Raw genomic sequence first — 19515 nt, 5'->3', positions numbered from 1 at the left:
CGGCGGAGAGGAGGAAGCCCAGGAGGCGGCGCCGGTCGCGGCGGTACGCCTCGAGGAGCGACGCCGCCGAGTCCATGGCGTGGGCTTGGTGGCGGTCGAGGGTTTCGGGGCGGCGGAGGAGCTGGGAGTGCGGAGTGCACAGAGAAAGCAGCTGGGGGAGAGGAGAAAAAAAACGGAAGAAACGGAGAGAGGGGTTTGGCCGCACGCATGAACCGAAACCGTCAAACGGAAACGATGGCGGCCGTGGAGGGGCCCTCGGCGCAGTGAGGAGGGTGCACTGAGGACTGGTGCAAGCGACAAAGCGTACAGGGCACGGCCGCCGTTCTTATTTTGAAATGTTTTTGCGGAAACTGTTTGAATGCAGCAACCTCACGGGAAAAAGAACCGGGTAAAAATTTCAGAAACTTGCTAGGAGCAGCGAATCGATTCGGGCACTTTCCTTGAATTACTACAGAGCTAGTAAGAAGAACCTGGGTAACAAACTAACAAACGCTATGGTTGGAAAAAGCCGGTGGAGGAGTTTGTAAAACTAAACAGGAGTTTGTAAAACTAAACATAAATATTGCGTTGTCTCCATAAAACTACACGGGAGCTACGGATGTTGTCATTGGAGATGATGGAGATATGTTCGTTGCAGGGTATACCGCATGTCGCAAATGCAGCCATGGCCGAAGCCATTGCCCTTCAAGATGGTCTCCCCCTTGTGGAACAACGTGGATGCAATAGGATTGAGGTCAATAGCGACTGTTTGGAGGGAAACTCTATCAGTGTTGCAGCTGCCGTTTATGACGAATGCTCTTTTCTAGCTCGTAATTTCACTTATGTCAAATTTGATCGCCGTCCTAGAGAAAGCAACTTCGTAGCTCATACTTTGACTTGTAATGGAGGGACCTCAATCAATAGTTTGGCATGAGGATCTGCCTAATTTTCTTTCGAGCCTCTTGGTAAGCGATGTAAGCTTGTTCGGTAATTAATAAAGTTGCCGTGGTGGTTTTCTCTCATAAAAGAAGAACCGGGTAAATTTTGAGGTTTTTCAGACTGCATCCTTAGTTGCGTCCAGTGATGCAGCAGTGCCTGTCCAGTATCCACAATGCGGATGATTTGAATCATCTGGCGATCTGGGGGTCTTCATTCTTCGTACTGCCCGATCACAGACCACAGTGGTCCTCGCTCCATCAGAGATACCAGAACGCCTATGTCTCCGATCGGAAATTGGTTTTTTCCCGTAATAAATAATTAATGGTTTATAAATAGAATCCTCATTCGAAGTGGAAATGTTGCAATTCGACCCCATATGGCTCCCCCTCCCAGCTCACTAAATTGCCTCACTCAAAGAAAAAAATCAAGGATGATTTGGAAGACAGCACTGTTTTTCGGCTCGCCAGTTCAACAACCACAAATTATTGGGACCTTCAACAGCCCCAAATGACCATGAGATGCAAGTAAGGAATTCTGCAAGCACTATCTGACACAAACAGGCAGTGAAAACATGAATCACATATACAATTGTACAGCTCACTGGGCAACTAGGCATATACTCCGGACTGTAGAGATACACACAATAACTAATTTTTTGTAATATGAACATCACTGTAGTCATTTTTAAGACATTGCTATTAGCACATTTAGGATACAAAAATGTACACCACATCAGCGGAGACTCAGGTGTGAAGTCGAAAGAGATGGCAATCAAGTGGAGTACATTTACACTTCTTCACTTCCGCTGCTACTGCCGCTTTTCCGGATACTGAACTTGCACAGAGGGCATGTTGCGTTGATGTGCAGCCACTTGTCGATGCAGGTGCAGTGGAAGTGGTGGCCACAAGGCAGTTCACGCAACTCTGCACCATCATCATATGCTGAAATGCAAATACAGCACTCCTGCATTGACAAGGTGACCAATGAATGAATTCTTGGTATCACAAAGTGTCACTTGTGCAAACAATACAGAATGGTGCATGGACATAATGAGTATATAATGCATCCACCGGTTTTAGAACTGAAGTAAAGTTATGCATGGTTAATAAATTTTCCCAGACCAGTGATTTAAGTGCACCAAACCCAGGTATTTCATTAGTATCAGCTGTCTAAAAAAGCACAAAATCATGGTTTTATTCCGTCTCATGATTAAGTCATGATGAATGATGAACGAAAAATACTACTATCTGAGATGGTCCAAAGTATAATTAAAGAGGTTCAGAGCTTCTGTAGCTACTGCATTGTTAGTGCCGAAGATATGCATGACCAAAAGATGATAACATGGGAACTTACTGCATCTTCCGCTGCAAGTGCTTTCTCAATAGGTTGGTTGGTGCCACACTCTGTCATTATTCCACCAGAAGACTCGGGGGTATCAACGGAATCCTTTTCAGGTTCATCCACCCTACGGAATTTGTACTTCGGAATTTGACGAATGTCATCTTCAGATGCCCCTTCCTGATTTTAGTTAGATGGTTAGAAAGGTTATTGATTGCAAGATTGACATAATTGAGTTAATTGCATTTAAATCTGCAAGAGAATCAATGTGACACAGAACTGGATCTTGTTGTTCTAGAATGTATATGTAGTAATAAGCATACTTATATTGCCATATTTCACATACTTCAAGGCCATACCTGGTCAGAGACGGCATATAGAATCGCTATAATGCAAGGGAGGCAGCAACAAACAGCGATACCAATAATGCAAGCCAGGGCAACACAGAATACAACAAAGAACACATCAAACGCCAGAAAGACTATGCAAAGCCTGCAGAGCAAGACATACAAAAACATGTTACATACCAAACGGAAGAAATAAGGAGAGCATAAATGTTGGCTATTACTTCAAACATATATGTACCAGTAAAGTTGAGGTGCATCACGGATAACATCTTCAGCCCCAGCAGATATCCAGTAGAATCCAATTATCCACCATATGAAGGAGAACATTGTATTTGCGGACTCCAGATGCTTTGCAATACTGCCAGAGTAAACAATAGTGAAACCATAAGATACAAATGAACAATACATAATGGAAAAGGTGCATGCTGACAGATGAACACTCTTAGGTTGAACTACCACGTAATGGATAATCAACTATACACACCACCAATTCACCAACAAGGAGACATTAACAATAACTTCATGTTTGGTCAAACTAAAGAAACAGGGAGATGCATCTATAAACTAGTCATGAGCCAAAACGATAGAAACATGTTAAAGAAACTAGAAAGAAAAAACTATGCCAGTACCATCACAGAGGATAGAAAAGCACAGGGCTATTATCAAGTCCACAGCACTAGATTCCTCAAATCCCTTCTGTAGCAGTAGCAGAAGTGCACCTAAAAGAGCAGTGCAGGCCAAAATTCCAGCCATAACAGAACAAAATGAACTTCTATAACCATATTAAGTCATGACTATGCATGACGGATTAACCCCGCATTTCTTGCAACAGCCACACTTCTCTATTCACAAGAATCAGCAAACTACAACAATAAAGAGAACATAAACATACTGCTTCAGGACTGTATAACACATATTTTAGCTAGAAAACTGTAATAGACACGGGTTATGTAATAATCGTCTGTATTTCCTTGTAGAATGGCTCACGGGCGCTCTACGAATTGAACAGAGAAATCCACTACCGTGGTTAAGGAATACATAAGGAAAATTCAATAAGGAACTACACGTGTGAGTGGAGTTCAAAGAGTTTTGCTGAACTTTCTAGGTCAGCTTGAAACGAGCAGAACAGCTTAAGAAATACCGATTGCTTGCCAGATCCTTCCAATTACCTGACGTAATCGGTGCCGCGACCACGAAGGTTGTGCTCGCTGGCATCCTCGTCGCTGGACGAGGAGGAGCCGTCGCTGCCCCTCCCTTCGTCGGCGGGCACCGCGGCGGCGGCCCCGCCGCCGCGCCGGGCGTGGCGCATCCGGTACTCGACGGCGACGCAGACCATGTGGACGACGCACTGCAGGGCGTAGCCGACGACCCAGGTCCGGAGCGGCATGGGGGGGCTCTCGTCGCGGCTGAGCACGAGCACGACGGCGGCGACGGTGATGAAGGAGACGTTCCAGAGGAGATCGAGCGCGACGACGGGGCGGGAGTAGGCCCAGTCCGCCTGCCGCTCCTCGAGGTGCTCGGCCGCCGCCTCGCGCACGAGCATCGACGGCTCGCGCATCGCCCGCCGCCCGCTGCGGCGCAGCAGGCGCGCCGCGCCGCGGAGCGACGGCCGGCGGAGCGCGTTGCCCCGGCGGTGCCCCCCGCCGCCGGCGCCGAGCAGCGGCGCCGAGTCGAGGAGCGCGCCGGCGCGGTTGCTCGACATCGAGGGAGATCGAGAGAAGGAGAGGGGAAGAAGAAGTCTCTTCCGTCGGGGGAATGGAATTGGGAATGGGGCTGGAGACTGGAAGAGTCCTTTCTCGTTTTTTTCCCCTTTTCCTTCCCCGATTCTATGATGGGGCTATGCGGATTGGACCACCTGTGATCCATGATGTCACGTTGTCAGGCAGCTCCCAACTGAGGCAACTTCTCATCAACTGAATATAGCAAAATTAAATGCCAACAAAAATGGATTAACGGATTATCTTTTGCGATTAAATTATTATTATTATTGTTGCTTTATTTGTTTGGATTTTCATGTAGTCAACTATGTGACTTATTTCGTATTAAAGTGATATGTTTCTTCTGTTAATACTTCTTTTAATCCCGCTATCTTCTTCGTCAAATGATTCTAGGAAAAACTGTGTCACATCGTCTGAGAAATTATATCCCTTTGTTCCATAAATTTGACAAAGTTAAGATATGTTCAGAAGATGAAGAAAGTACAACTTCTAAAATATGCAATTACTTGGTATTTATTAGATGAAGAAGCAATGTTCACTATTGTTAATTTTTTAAGACGTGCTCCTTTAGCTATAGTGCTTTCAATTTTATTTTCATTATACCAGCTAACCAAAATTGCCCACAAACGTATGATCTTTCAAGTACTTCTATATAAAATTCTTTCATTTAGAAGTAAAATGCGTCCACAAGAAGTCAGTTAATATTTATCCATTCTCGTGAGTTAAAAATATAGCACAATCGATCGTATCAATACTTAGTGAGTTGTAACTTGATGGCATAAATGGTGGTGTGGTTTTATATGGGAGATGGAGTGTGCTTATATGATCATGTGTCCCCATTATTCACATGGTGCACATGTGGAGTTGTGACACATGCAGATTTGTCAACGATCTTATATGACCACTTGTACCCAATACTTAGGATGGTTCACATGTTTAACTGTGAAACATGCAGAATTCTGAACAATGTTAATAGAAAATAACCACAATGAGCAGGCCGAGTGTGTGGCTTTCTTTGGGTGGGAAATATGGTGTTATGTAATTCATGTAGTCTAGATGAACTAAGATGATGTTTTGTCTTGTGGTGGTTGGGCTTTGTAGAACTTGGTTTCTTTAAATGAAATCGGGATAAACCCTCTTATCTAAATACATGAAACATTATTTACTCGATACATACTATTATGAACTACTAAGAGCTACTCTAATTGGCTCATTCACATTTTCTTCTTCTTCCTATTATTATCCAACCCTCTCAGTGTGGCTCTCTTGGTGTTTGGGAAGTGAGGAAGTAGGGGTGGACTAACGAGCTGCTCGGATCGTTAGGCTCGGCTCGTTAAGCTCGTGATTGTTAAGGCTCGAATTGTTAAGCTCGTTAAGAATAACGAGCTAAAATCATTGTTCGGCTCGACTCGTTATGTTTTTGCGAGCGATCGCGAGCAGATCGTTAAGGATCGTTAAGGAGGCAATGCAAAGAAAACATGTGTGCACTGCGTGGTGAGGAAGAGCGGAAGCAAAGGTTTTTAGATCCTATTGTAGAAGTTTCAAGCATGGTTAAAGAGCACTATTTTGCTTGGCCTCTTCCTGCCAAATATTTGAGATAACTAAAGTGACCCGCTGTCAAAACTGGTGAAGCCTAGCTTGTTATCGATCTTAACGAGTAGCTCACGAACATAGTCGGCTCGATTGTTTAGCTCGTTAATCTTAACGAGCAAAAACTGTTGCTCAGCTCGGCTCGTTAACAAAATGAGCCGAGCTCAAATGAGTCGAGCAAACGAGCACTCATTTAACTCGCTGAGATTCGAAATTTTTGTCCACCCCTATGAGGAAGGGTTCTACTTGATTGCTCTACCATATGTTTACTACACCTTTGCTTCATAATGTATGTTTGAAAAGTCGACCATGTCATGTTTACTATCGATACTTATGGAATGGAGTAGAACCATGCAACGGCGGAGCTATGTTGAAGTCAGGGGGCCGTCGCCCCCCCCCCCCCCTAGCCCAAAATGACTTGTTTCGTTACCAGCTAGTATTTTGGCAGGACTGGGCAAAACGAGACCGGCCACCCCCAGACTCAAGCATATGGCCCATTTACAAAGCGTCTTCCCGTCGTATGTCTCTCTGTGCTCGCACGCCCGCACCCTCGAGCTGAACGTGTCCACTCTCCCGACGCCCACCGCCTGCCGCCCAGCCTCCCTCACGACCTGCCGTCTGGCGACCTCCGATCCAGCAACCATCAAAGCGGCGACCAAACTCGCGCCTAGCCCGTCGCCCCCGTCCCCCGACCTAGCGGCCGACGACCAGCAGCTGAGCATCAAGAAACCGACAGCTCCACGCTTCCACCGGTCGACCTCTTCAACTGGATCCCTCCTTCCGTTCTTTGATTCTTGGTAAGTGGTAATCTATTTGGGATTCTCTGCTTCCAGTACAAGCTGCGAGCACATCCTCCTCAACTCAATCCCAAATTTCTTGTTGTTTAAACTGCAGATTTACCCAAAACTTATGTAAGTGCTCCGTAGTTGATTGAATTGACAGCTAGAACTTGAGAACTGGACAGGAAACGGGTAAAAAGAACGTATTGCATCGTTCCTGAGAAGTCCAATAATAGAGTCAGTTGAGGAAGATCATCCACCACCATCAGAACAGCCTTTAGAGCATCTCTAACAAAGCATGCAAAAGTGCAAACCGAAAAAGTCGAGTTCAGTATTTCGAAAACATGTTTACGTATCGCAAAACAGCTGACGTACAACAGACCCTGTAAACTGTAACTTAAAAACGGAATACTCAAAAAATATTCATCTTCTTTAAAAAAAACTATCTGGGTCGTTGTCTAGATCTCCCGCGCGGCCGCCGCCCAAGCAGCAAAGCACCTAAGCTAAGCGGCTAGTACATGCGCCTAAGCAGTAAATCACCTAAGCTAGAACATGCGCGCACGCCCAAGCAGCAAATCACCTAAGCGGGCGTCGCAAGCAGCAAAGCACAAAATAAGCAGCTAGTACAGCCACACGCATCTGTCTCGTGTGACCTGCAAGCAACAAAGCAACTAATTGTAGTGAATCGCTCGGCAGACCTGCGCGCCGGCGGCGTTCTATCGCTCCGTCAACCTCCTCAACAAGAACACCTAGCTAGCAAGATTCGTCAGGAGTTGATATAGACATGGTTGTAATTGGAGCGGGCTGACATGATGTTTAACCGGCGATACATAATTTTAGCAAAGCAGCGAGAAATCGGTGACTGGAGGCGGCTGTACGGACGGCGGCGCTGGAGTAGTGGTGAGAAATCCGTTCAGTTTTGAACCTGTAAACCACCCTTCAGTTTGTATTAATAGGGGTCAAGTGTGTAATTTTTTGGGCCCTTAAAAAAAATTTGGGCCGACCAGCGAGTTCAGTCTCTGCTCTGCGTCACTTTCGACCCAAACCCGTAAATCGGCCGGGAAAATACGGTTCTGGCGTTATTTTTAGGCTCCGTTAGTTACCTCTGCTTATTGAACTAGAACGGCGACAAGAAGAACAAGATGAAGAGCCTCTGGCAAATGAACTATTTTGAAGTAGTCAGTACTATTTTACCGTTGTTCAAATTTTTTTGGTCTTTCGCCCCCTCCCCCCAGATTTTTTTTCAAGCTCCGCCACTGGAACCATTTCACACATGTTTCCACTCCATCACATAGCGACACATAGGTTTTGGTAATTCTAGGGTGCTTTGCGGTCACCGTGTCTACATGGATCTTTGACAAATGTTTGCTTCTCCGGAATCAAAGCTACATGTTATTGTGGTGTTGTTAGTTGTAGACAACTGATTGATGTCCACCATCACCGATATTGCCGTTCCATTAGAATGATTTTCTTTTTTATAGTTAAGGTACTCCCTTTAACGATGAACTTCATTGGCCGTCTTTCCTCGTCACTTTCATAGCAGTCATGTGTTGTTCGTTGGTGCGTAGTTTTGTTTTGTTATCTGATCATTTATATAAACTTATGTAATATGTCTTCTCTTTAGAAGCATGTTAATTTGGGGGTAGATTTTAAAGAAGACCCATATAAATTTACAAAAATAAATAACGAAAATGCCCTTAATCACTGTCGTTGATCGCAGCCGTCCACCGGCCGGTCGTCACCCAGAGCCGAAACGAAACCCTCGCACCGCTAGCCGGGCATTTTCCACTTTTCCCTCCACAACCCGCGCGGTTTTCCCTCCCTCGGCTCAGCCCAACCCAACCCAGCGCCATGGCCGCCGCCTCCTCCTCCGCCGCCGCCGCCGCCCCGGCCCCCGCCGACACGTACAACATCCCGTGGGTGGAGAAGTACCGCCCCAGCCGCGTCGCGGATGTCGTCGGCAACTCCGACGCCGTCAGCCGCCTCGAGGTCATCGCCCGCGACGGCAACATGCCCAACCTCATCCTCTCCGTAAGCGCCATTTCCTCGAACACCTTCCGCGCGCTGCGCACCCTCGGGACACAGCGGAACTAACACCTTCTCTTCTCCTTCCAGGGGCCACCGGGGACCGGGAAGACGACCAGCATCCTGGCGCTGGCCCACGAGATGCTCGGGCCCAGCTACCGCGAGGGCGTGCTCGAGCTCAACGCCTCGGACGACAGGTCGCTGCCGCCCGCCGTGTGACCTAATCTTGTACTGTCGGCTCGTGGCTGTGTGGATTGGTTGTGTGATGGACTGATGGTCGATCCGTGCGTTTGCAGGGGGCTGGATGTGGTGCGGAACAAGATCAAGATGTTCGCGCAGAAGAAGGTCACGCTGCCGCCTGGACGGCACAAGATCGTCATTCTGGACGAGGCTGACAGGTAATGCCACCCCCGGAGCCGGATTGATTTGTGGTCGGCAGTAATCTGAGAATTGAAAGTAGGATGTGTTGGTGACCTTGTTGCTAGTTCATCATCTGTTGGTTTCGAACTGGAGAAAGCTAGCACTAGAATTGGATTGTGAACTTATGACACAACTGCATTACAAACTATCTAGAGGTTCCCTGCACACAAAATAACTAGCTAGAGGTTGCCATGTAGTACAATTTCATATTATCCTAGGAAAATAGGCATGGGATATTGCACAGTCTTGTTCAAGACCCAGAATGTCAGTACACATCACCAAGAAAAATACACTTAACCTGAATATTACACCAGACTATTTATTATAATAGTGACACATAAGGTATAAAAAAGAAACCCAGTGTCAACTCTAAATCTGCAAGTGTAGTGCTGCAGTTGTTGTGAAGGCTTCAAATCATGGATCAAATTGTTGTTAGCGACATAGTAACTATTTTTTAGTTTCTGTTCGGACTAACACTTGCTATGTGCAGCATGACAACTGGGGCGCAGCAAGCACTCAGAAGAACCATGGAGATCTATTCCAACACCACAAGGTTCGCTCTTGCGTGCAATACTTCATCCAAAATCATTGAACCCATCCAAAGTCGCTGCGCTATTGTCCGGTTCTCGAGGCTTTCAGATCAGGAGATCCTTGGCCGCCTTATGGTTGTGGTGGCAGCTGAGAAGGTAATTTGTTAGCCCCTGTAATCGCAAGGATTTAGAAGTGTGTGTGCTTAAAACAGCTCCATTCATATTGCCATAATAATCCAAAACATTTACCTAATTTGGACGTCTATATTTGATATCCATTGGTATCCATCTTAACCACTTAAAACCCTTGCAGAAAGATCTCATGAGCATTCCCCATCTACCTTAATTTATGGTCCATTTTAAGGTGCTTTCCCATTAAATATTATCCATCTTAAGCCCCTTTCTGACATGTGATCCTGCATATGTAGGTCTCTATTATTTGTGTTCTTCTAATTTTGTTTATTTCAAATATCCTTGTCTATTCACTTTTGACCTTTTGCTGTGGTTGTTATCTCTGCATAATGACTGTAATGTACATGCATTAATATGATTAGAGCTTATATAAGAGCATGCACATGACTGTCCTGTTCTGTAGTTAAAGGTAAATAAAACTAGTCTTTTTCTGTACAAGAGTTACAGCGTACCTTAATAGAAAGAAGCTTAATTTGTGGTATTATAAATAAGTATTTCGTAGTTGAAGAGCCAATGCAAAGTGCTGATAGGTAGCTTGTAGTTTAGGATATGAACACCAATTACCATCAACTAAGTGATATTTGCACTTAATCCACAGTGCATCTTGCCGGTGTCCCTCCTTTTGTCATTACATAATTTTGCGGCTTCACCGCAGCTCTTAATTCTAGGCTTTGCTGCCGATATGATATTTGAGCCATCAATGCTCGTGATCCCTAATGTTAAGTAATTGGCCCAGATAAATGTTTTATGCTTACTTAAGTGTTCTTGCTCTAGAGGTTGCTATTTTCCGAATCAATTAATTACTATTGTACTGTAACTAATCCATGTAGAGTGAATGTTAGTCTGTTACTGCTAACTGATTACGATCCTGTAATCGGATGATCAGGAAATCACACACTGCGGGTGTGTTTGGTTGGGCTTTTGCGGTGGCTTTCTTTGATTATAAGCCATAAGCCCAACCAAACAGCAAACCCAGCGAACACACTTGGAAAGCCACCGGAAAACTAGCGCATGGGGGAAAGCACGCCAGGAGGTGTTTTTTGGCTTTGGCTTGGAGTCCTTTCGATTTTTCCCCTAAAGTTGTGGTAATTTACCCGCCTCCTGCCACCCAACTCACGAGGCATCTCCCTGACCAGTCCCCATGTCTCTCTCGTGATAGGGTTAGGTCCATTTCGAAAAAAAAGGTGCCGCCACCTTCTCCCTGACTGTTGGCTAGCTCCCCCCACTGATGCCAGCTGGACCCGCCTCTGTAGCACGTCCCTCCGCCTACATCCCTCGTGTTAGGCTTCTTGCTGCCACCACAACCATAAGGTCCATAAGACGCCGTCACAGTTCTTGCCGCTGCCACACGTCGCTGCAGTTTGAGCAGAGGATGCCACCTCTAGGAAAACTGGTCTGCCCCGACTGCTGCTGTCGTCGTCCTCCTCTTTGGTTTCTCCCCCAACCTTTACCTCCTCTGATTCCTCCCTGACTGTCGTCGTCCACATCAGTACCTACTGACGGCCGCTGCCCTCCTCTACATCTGCTCCTCAAGACATTTCCTGCAAATCCACCACCGGAGCTGGAGGAGGGGCATCCTGCCACTGTCCCAAACTGTTTCCAACACCAGGTTGTCCCCTTCCGTTCCTCACTGCAGATCCACCATGGGGAGAGTACGCTGTTTGGACCTGTAGAATACTAGCTGATCGTTGATTGCTTTGTCGAAGTTAAGACATCTAGTTTAATTAGGCACATATGTTTTAAGTGACCAAACTTGAGGATTCACACTCATGCTCACGGGATGCAAAGTATAGTTTTTGTTAAACATTTTGTGAATTAAGTCTGAAAAAATCAATATAATAATTAACAAGATAATATGTCAATTGATCAGGAATTCTATCAAATAATTAACTAGATAATCAATCCATTAGTTACAACAACATTATTCATGGCAAGATCAACCTCTAATGAAGTCCTTTTCATTAAACAGTTTGTAAACAATCTCTTATCTCTTCAGGGGCATCAGGGACATGTATCCTCACAACCACAATTCAGACAGCTAGTTGCCAAATGGCTTTGGGGCTTTCTCACAGCACAGAGCCCACAACTGCTTTTCCACAGCACACCGCTCACATCAGCTTTCAGATAAGCCACAGCCCAACCAAACACACCCTGAGCTTGTCCGGTCAGGATAAGTTAACTTAGCTTTAACAAGTACCTGCCTTACTGGTTTACTGAATATACTTTGATGCTCCGATTGGTTGAGTCTACAGGTGCATATCCTGTTAGTCATCCTAAAATGCTCTTCAATAGACCAAGCTGCTAGATTGAGAAACATAATATGTCTTGTAAAAAAGATGATCAGTATGGGACCTCAAGGCACCTTTTTACCTGAAAGATTGCAAGCAGGCAACACCCAGCTGCCTTATAAAATTCAATGTTTTCTTTATTTTGCAGTGTTGAAACTCATTTGATCATGCCAATACTAGGGATATTTTGCTCGTATTACCTGAATGTTGGTTAAACCTTGAAACTAGGGTCTGATCTAACAGCCCTAAAGGATATTCTGTTTGTTTGTCCTGGGTGCCAGGTCTAATGTATCTATTCTTGTTCAATGAAGGTCCCTTATGTGCCAGAAGGTCTTGAAGCCATTATTTTTACTGCTGATGGTGACATGAGACAAGCTTTGAACAATTTGCAAGCTACAGTTAGTGGGTTTTGTTTTGTTAATCAAGAAAATGTGTTCAAGGTTGGTACAATACAAGTTATATCACCACGCATCATCTAAATTCTGCATTTTTTTCTTCAGTTAACAGTAATAATGAATTTGTTCAGGTATGCGACCAACCACATCCCTTACATGTCAAGAATATAGTGAAAAATGTACTTGATGGAAAGTTTGATGAGGCCTGCTCTGGCCTAAAGCAACTCTATGATCTGGGCTACTCTCCTACTGACATAATCACTACCCTTTTCCGTGTTGTCAAGAACTATGACATGGCTGAATATCTGAAGCTTGAATTCCTGAAGGTAAACACAGTCCTGTTACTTATGTGGTTGGCTGTTCTCAGTTTATCTTGTGTGGACTAAAATTTCATGTTTATTTGCACAGGAAACTGGATTTGCCCACATGAGAATCTGTGATGGTGTTGGGTCGTTCCTTCAGCTTTCTGGCCTTCTGGCTAAGTATGCCCTGGCGAGAGAAACAGCAAAAGCGTAACATTGTGCAGCAGCTCTGATATCAGTTCACAGTGCTGCACGGATTTCTTATTACAACCCTGCCGCGGTATTGTGTAAGATAGTGCTTCACTGGAGTAAACCTAGTTATGTTAATCTAGTGCGGCAGATGTAGCCTGTAGTGATTAGTGAAGACTGAAACAGCTTGGCCCAAACATCTGTGGTTCGTCCATTGCTGTATCTGAATTGTTCTGCTACTGTAGACCGTTGTTCTGCTATCGTACCAGTGTCATAAAAGGAACTATCACTGGTCCAAGTCAATTTCATATCATGCTGATTACCTAGCATTGTTAGGAAATGGATCCATCTTTTCTTTGCATGTTATGATTGTCTGAACCTATGAGCAGAGTTAACAGCTACCTTCCCATTTTAGGCGTACCGTGCACCAAAGTTGTTACATGACAAAAGAAACTGCAAAGTGATCTGAAAATCTTAGAAGTTAACATAGCAAAGTTGATTCTTTCTAGGAAACAGGTTGCCAGAGACCACAAACTAAACTTAATACTACCTCAAAAGAAAAGAACCTATGGCATGACTAGCATTGCAATTCGGAGCTCCTACAGAAAGCACCACATGTCGCTGTAACAAAAGCATGGAACAGCTGCCAACAAAAAACTTAGATGACTCCTCCCACTCACTACAAATCATAACACCAGCCTCCAACAGTCTTTCCAAAATGAGTCAATACCCGAACCACCACCATTGCTCTGTGCTAAGGACCTGCGCCGCCTGATCCTTACCACCTAGCAAAGGCCACTCCTATTTCGCGGTTCGCTCTTGACTCAGACTCGTCACTGACTGCTCACTCCAGGCCAAAATGTCTTTCGTCTCCACTAATCAGACATCATTGCACTGCAGCGCCGTCTTGATCCTGTTGATGGTGCAAGAGATTAGGGTCTTCACGGTCTGTACTGACTCCATGGTGAGCTTTCCGGTGGGCTGGCTGCTGTTCACAAGTATCTGGAATGCCACGGTGAGCAACGAGCCGCACGCCTTGTGCTCGTCACCAGATATGCTAGGCCCGGCAGGAAGAACAACGAAACCGGATGGCAATAACGCAACCAATCTTGGGTCACCTCCTCCGTCCATGAGAAGGCGCATTGCTGGGATGTCCACCGGGGCGTACACGACCATCGAGCCAGATGCATCTGTGCATGTCTCCTGTAGGATCAGAATGCTGCTGTCCTGTAGGTCTGTGGCCTGCACCATGTATGACATTAGGGTTATGGTAGAAATGGAAAATAGAAAGAATAGATACTGTCACAGTGAACATGTAACATCCTGAATCGAAAACATGCCAAGATTTTTTTTGCTACTGAAGATGCCTATGAAGACCAGGATATACCGAATAAATGTTCAGACACTAGATGGAATTTCACACAGGAACGCAAGTTTGTTGCTTGCAAAGAATTCAGACACAAGGATGCCACCAAATCTACTACTACCTACCTTCAATTTCTTGTTTGTTTTCCTTCTAATACAAAACGATACACATTTGGGTGTGTGCCCCAGGGGGAGGAAAACTCTTGCTGTTTCACATCTCTCCTCCAATAAATACATTCAAATACCTTTGCTAGTTCTATGCTAAGTAGTTGAAAATATATGAAACATTTGATATGAAATGCTTTTATCGAGTGTATGGCTGTAGTAAAATTTCAATCTTGACTGCATGCATCCTAAAAGTACATATAATTTAGTATTGGAATAGAGATGGTAACTGGTAAGTTGTACCAAGTTTGGTGAAAACATCTTATATGTTCTTCGCCAAGAATATAAGTCTCACAAACTTCAGACCATTCATACTTCATCATGCTCATAATTAAACTATGTCTGGCCATATCTACACACCCGCCATACCCCAATGTCTAAACAAACATTTGGAGCAGACCACCAAGTTTTAGGTATATGTGTTCCTTCTTTATCTGAAAGCCTGGAAGTAAATGGGTTCAGTTCTTAGATAATTAAAAAGCTTCCTGACTACTAGTCGGTTAAGCATGTGATGTTTCCAGTAAGCAGAGGAGCAACAACTAGGACAAGCAATATGTAATACTCACATTGGCCTTCAGTAGAGATACAGCGTTGCCATCCTGCTGCCCCTTGGCAATTTTTGTCAACTCCTGCATAGGGCCACTCTTGCTTAGGATGTCCCATTCAGCACGTGTTTCCTCGTTGCACAGGAAGTTGAACAGCCGTTTGGGTGTTACAAGCATCCATACTGATGTGGCAGCACACAGCACCACACCAGGTGGCACCCCTGGTTCATCCACACTCTGCCTTGCCATGACACGCACATCCTCCCCAATGTTGCCTGTGAAGCCATCCAGTTTGCTCCATGCAGCAGATGATGTGCTCACCCCTGCACGGAAGTTCTCCATCATCCTCTGCGCCAACTTCAGCAAGCTCCGTGCTCCATCCACCATGACATCTGTGGAAAATGTAGCACATTGCCTTTTAATTGAAAGGAAGCATGGCACATAGATGTTGCACGTTGTCATATTTCTGTACCTGATGAGTCTTGCTTCGGTGCTGCGACAGATGGCATGAGAATGTCCAAGCCCTCACACTGGCGCTGTAGTGTCGCGAACCACCGCCCTGCACCAAGGGCGAGGCCAGAACGAAGGAGAGGCCGGTAGAGTTGGTGCACAGAGGATTCATCATATTCTGTATGTTCAATCCATGTGACCTGCAGTGTAGATTCAGTTGCATCTGTTAGCACATAAGTGCATGAGTGCGTGGCCAAACACATTCTCGAGCTGTGCGGTGCAATTCTACTAGGATCTATCAGGTACACCTGTGTAACTACCGGTTAGACAGATTGGCCAAGTTTTGGAATATAAAAAAAGCAGACAAGTTAGACTAATACTATGCAAGATGCTAGACATTCCCACATTGTAAATTGTACTGAATGTTTACATCGCAATAAAACAATATTACAACAGGACTATATTAATTGACACATTACTATTGCTTGCATCTATACTTAACAAGTGACCAGCCATTGAAGGGAAGATAAACAGGAGTCACACAACAATACTGAAAATGACTGATATAGGAACAGAAGACCTTTGTGCACATGGTCTGGCCTCTGTGAAATGGCACACGTCTACAAGAATAGCTGACATATTAGATCTGGATCATATCATTCCTGGAACCTCAAACAATTGGTACATTCCTATTGAAAGCTTGAGCGTGCCCTATGATTTGTCAGTTTGTGATGCATGTTGATCACGCAATGACAAACTAACCCAACAAATACCACTTCTAGGAGTGGCTTCAGTAGCATAGCTAGTAGTAAACTATGAATGTTTTTGTACATGAGTTTCCCACGTGCTAACATGGCTATCAATTGCCAACCTAACAGTGCAGATGTTTACGAGGTGAACCACATAAAAGTGTCTTAAGAACATGTTGTATACAAGTGAATGGAGATAGGATGTCGTACCTTGCAGAGGCCATTGGCGGTATCTTGCACCACACAACCAGAAGGCAGCCTCCGGCACCTCATGTTTGCAGTGGTGTATTCCACAGCTAGGCCTTGCTCCATCACCAATCCATCAATGGAAACATCCACTACAGCCCACGCACGATCACTCAACTGTTTGCAGAACCTGAGAAAGGTCACCTCCCTAGCAGGGACAAGAGGTGAAAGAACACAAAGCTCTGCCTGCATCTGTTGCAGTGATAGAGGAATCAGTTAGACGCTGCAGTTAACTATAGGATGTGCATATAGACACTGGATAGTGTTGTTCAACACTCACAAGCAGCAATGCACCATCTCTACTTCCTGCAACTCCAGCCGATATCTCCTCCATGGTCGATGACTTGGCGATGATGCACGAGAACATACGGGACCACCGTCTCTGCAGCAAGATTTTAAACAGCCAATGTAATTTCGGACATACAGGGAATAGATAGCATATGAAGGAAGGGGCATGGTGGTGGGAGGAGGACAAACCTCATCCATGAGGGTCTCCACAAGCGCAGCACTACTTTCACTGATTACAATGCCGGACTCCCTAGAGGCCTCGGACACAAACCCCGCAGTCCTCGCCCCTGTGATGCACGGCGAGAAGATGTTCAGGTACTCTTCGTGGTTCAGTGTGCCCTTGGCGAGGGAGCCAGGCAAGGGAACACCTGGAGTCCAGAGCGGCTCATCCATATGCGCCATCTTGACGAGCTCATCCATCGCGCTCGCTGCAAGCTTCGTCAACACGAACTTGTCAATGCCAGCCTTCGTCATGGCCATTGAGCTGCAGCCAGCAGTGAACTCGGTGACCGTGGAGTTGGCCACTGTGGCCGACACCGGCACTGATCCAATACACTCCCCTGGCGCCAGCAGGGAAATGGATTTGCCAAGGAGCTTGGACGCGAGCGCGCAGAACCGGCTGAGCTCGGCCCTGAGGCTGGCGTTCTGGACGCGCAGGTCCTCCTCCTCCTGCCGGGACGCCGACCCCCGAAGGATCGCCGGGGACGGGTGGGCGCAGCCGCCACACACCTGGTGCATCATCGCCCCCCGGATGGACACGTTCTCGGCGCGCAGCTTGTCGTTCTCCTTCTGCAGCTGCGCGTTCTCGTCCAGCAGAGCCTCCCTCTTGCAAGATCAACGAACACAGGAAAGGAAGGAAGCAGGCGTGTCAGTGAGCGCATGCACCTGCAAGCAAGCAAGCAGCGCGAAGCAGACGAGGTAAGGAATCGAGGATAAAGTTGGTTGCTTGCTTACTTTGAAATGCGTGCGCCGGTTCTGGAACCAGAACTTGACCTGGATGGGCCTGAGGCCGAGCTTCTTGGCCAGCGCCGCCCGCTGCTTGTCATCTGGGTGGGAGCAGCGCCGGAAGAAGCTGCACCGAAGGACAGAGGCACCCACGCACGCATGATCAGTTTAAGCGAGCGAAGAAACGGGAGGAATCGCACGTGCAGGGGGCGAGGACGCGTACGCTTGGAGCTCCCGGATCTGGTCCGGCGTGTGGCGGCCGTAGGACGTCCTGTTGCGCTTGCCGGGGCGGCCGGGCTCCGCCGCGTCCTCGGCGCCGAAGTCGACTCCGGCAGAGACGACGGTGTCGAGGTGGTCTATCCCCGACCGGCTGTCGTTCTCCGCCACCGAGGCGCTCCGCTTCACCTTCACGCTGCCGCCGCCGCCGCCGCGGTCACGGTCACGGTCACGGCCTGCTCCGTCCGCCTGTAATAAAACCACGCGGAGGAGTGAGGAACCGAGAAAAGACACGCCTTTTTCCGTCTCACGCACAGGACCGCGCAAAGAAAAGACCAAGACGTTGATAAAGAAGCACGGCGCTGCGTACCGGCGGCGAGGACGTGAGGACGCCGGGACCGGCGTCGGAGAGGTAGGGGAACTCCTCCATGTCGGGCGCGGCGGCGCCGTCGTCGTCGTGGAAGAAACCCCAAAAGCTCATAGCCTTTTCGCTTGGCATGGGGGCGGGGAGGAGAAGCGAGGGTGGCCAGGCCAAGAAGCGCAGGGAACTGGGCGTGCTTGTCGAGGGAGGCGGCGTGACCCGCAGATTGTGCTTATAAAATGGGGCGCAGTTTTTTTTTTTTTTTTTTTTTTGAGAGCAACCACATATTTCATTAATCGAAAATCAAGTTACATGAAGCAACACATGTGGAAACTAAAAGACAAACCGGGATAAAATGATTATCCCGAATTTGCGGATAAAATCCTAAAAGATCGAGAAATACAAAACGATCCCTAGGGTTTCCTGCAACCACCAGTAGCCGCGGCCGCCGTCCAATTCCAACGCCGCCGAGACGAACGCAAGAAGAGACGCCGAGCCTCCACCATTGCAAGATCCAAAAGAGCACCATTGCCAACGAGGCTTTGTGAGTCGATGAACAGGCTCGCTGTAAGCGACGAGGCACATGTCGGCGTGGCACGTCGACCGGGGACTTCCCGTGCCGTCTTGGACCAAGATACGCCGCCTCCCATCGACGAAGTCGGAGAAGAACGGCATATCCACCACCTCCGGACCAACATATTCGCTCCGGAAGAACCACCTCGCCCGGCCCCCGGCGCCATCGTGGACAACGACAAACGCCGGTGACACGTCGAGAAACGGATCTCGCCGGATCCGAAGAACGGCGAGAAGACCAAGCTGCCGACCTGAAAGATCGACAAGCACACGTTGCCAACAACTCCGAGACGCCGCCGTGAAGGTCGCCGTCGGTGTGGGAGTGGAGTTGAGGCGGATTTATTTGCCGGGCGCCGCTCCCACCACCCCAACGACGCACCACAGCAGACAAGCCCAAACTACAAAACGGAGGAGGAACGAGGTCCCCTCCCCCTCCTGCCGCCGGAGCGGCAAGTGGAGGAAGAGGGACCCAGAGCTCACGCCGGTGGAGATGGGATCTGGCCGCCGCCTGGGAGAGAGGAGCAGAGACAAAAACGTTTATGAGACCGCAAACTTGCGCATGCTTAAAACACTTAAAATGG

General features: G+C 47.0%; 3 protein-coding genes across 3 annotated transcripts; 1 reads left to right on the top strand and 2 right to left on the bottom strand.

Annotated features, from left to right (window-relative positions):
- Positions 1-1501: 1501 nt before the first annotated feature.
- Positions 1502-4364, bottom strand: LOC124676977 (E3 ubiquitin-protein ligase At1g12760-like). The gene is made up of 5 exons (XM_047212986.1): positions 3773-4364; positions 2842-2961; positions 2616-2748; positions 2272-2436; positions 1502-1881 (listed from the first exon to the last, which is right to left on the bottom strand). Exons 1-5 carry the CDS (start codon positions 4303-4305, stop codon positions 1705-1707), a joined length of 1128 nt encoding a protein of 375 aa, XP_047068942.1. The 5' UTR covers positions 4306-4364; the 3' UTR covers positions 1502-1704.
- A 4177-nt stretch (positions 4365-8541) lies between these two features.
- LOC124678191 (replication factor C subunit 4-like) lies at positions 8542-13323 on the top strand. The gene is made up of 7 exons (XM_047214104.1): positions 8542-8721; positions 8806-8912; positions 9012-9113; positions 9626-9821; positions 12457-12585; positions 12672-12866; positions 12949-13323. Exons 1-7 carry the CDS (start codon positions 8542-8544, stop codon positions 13054-13056), a joined length of 1017 nt encoding a protein of 338 aa, XP_047070060.1. The 3' UTR covers positions 13057-13323.
- A 587-nt stretch (positions 13324-13910) lies between these two features.
- LOC124671475 (homeobox-leucine zipper protein ROC4-like) lies at positions 13911-18499 on the bottom strand. Its single transcript, XM_047207842.1, has 9 exons — positions 18371-18499; positions 18008-18249; positions 17794-17911; positions 17029-17664; positions 16808-16933; positions 16516-16743; positions 15579-15756; positions 15128-15498; positions 13911-14273 (listed from the first exon to the last, which is right to left on the bottom strand). Exons 1-9 carry the CDS (start codon positions 18497-18499, stop codon positions 13911-13913), a joined length of 2391 nt encoding a protein of 796 aa, XP_047063798.1.
- Between the last annotated feature and the right edge of the window lie 1016 nt (positions 18500-19515).

The sequence above is a fragment of the Lolium rigidum genome, chromosome 7 (genome assembly GCF_022539505.1).
Source record: "Lolium rigidum isolate FL_2022 chromosome 7, APGP_CSIRO_Lrig_0.1, whole genome shotgun sequence".
NCBI lineage: Eukaryota > Viridiplantae > Streptophyta > Magnoliopsida > Poales > Poaceae > Lolium > Lolium rigidum.
This window is presented reverse-complemented; position numbering and strand designations above follow the sequence as displayed.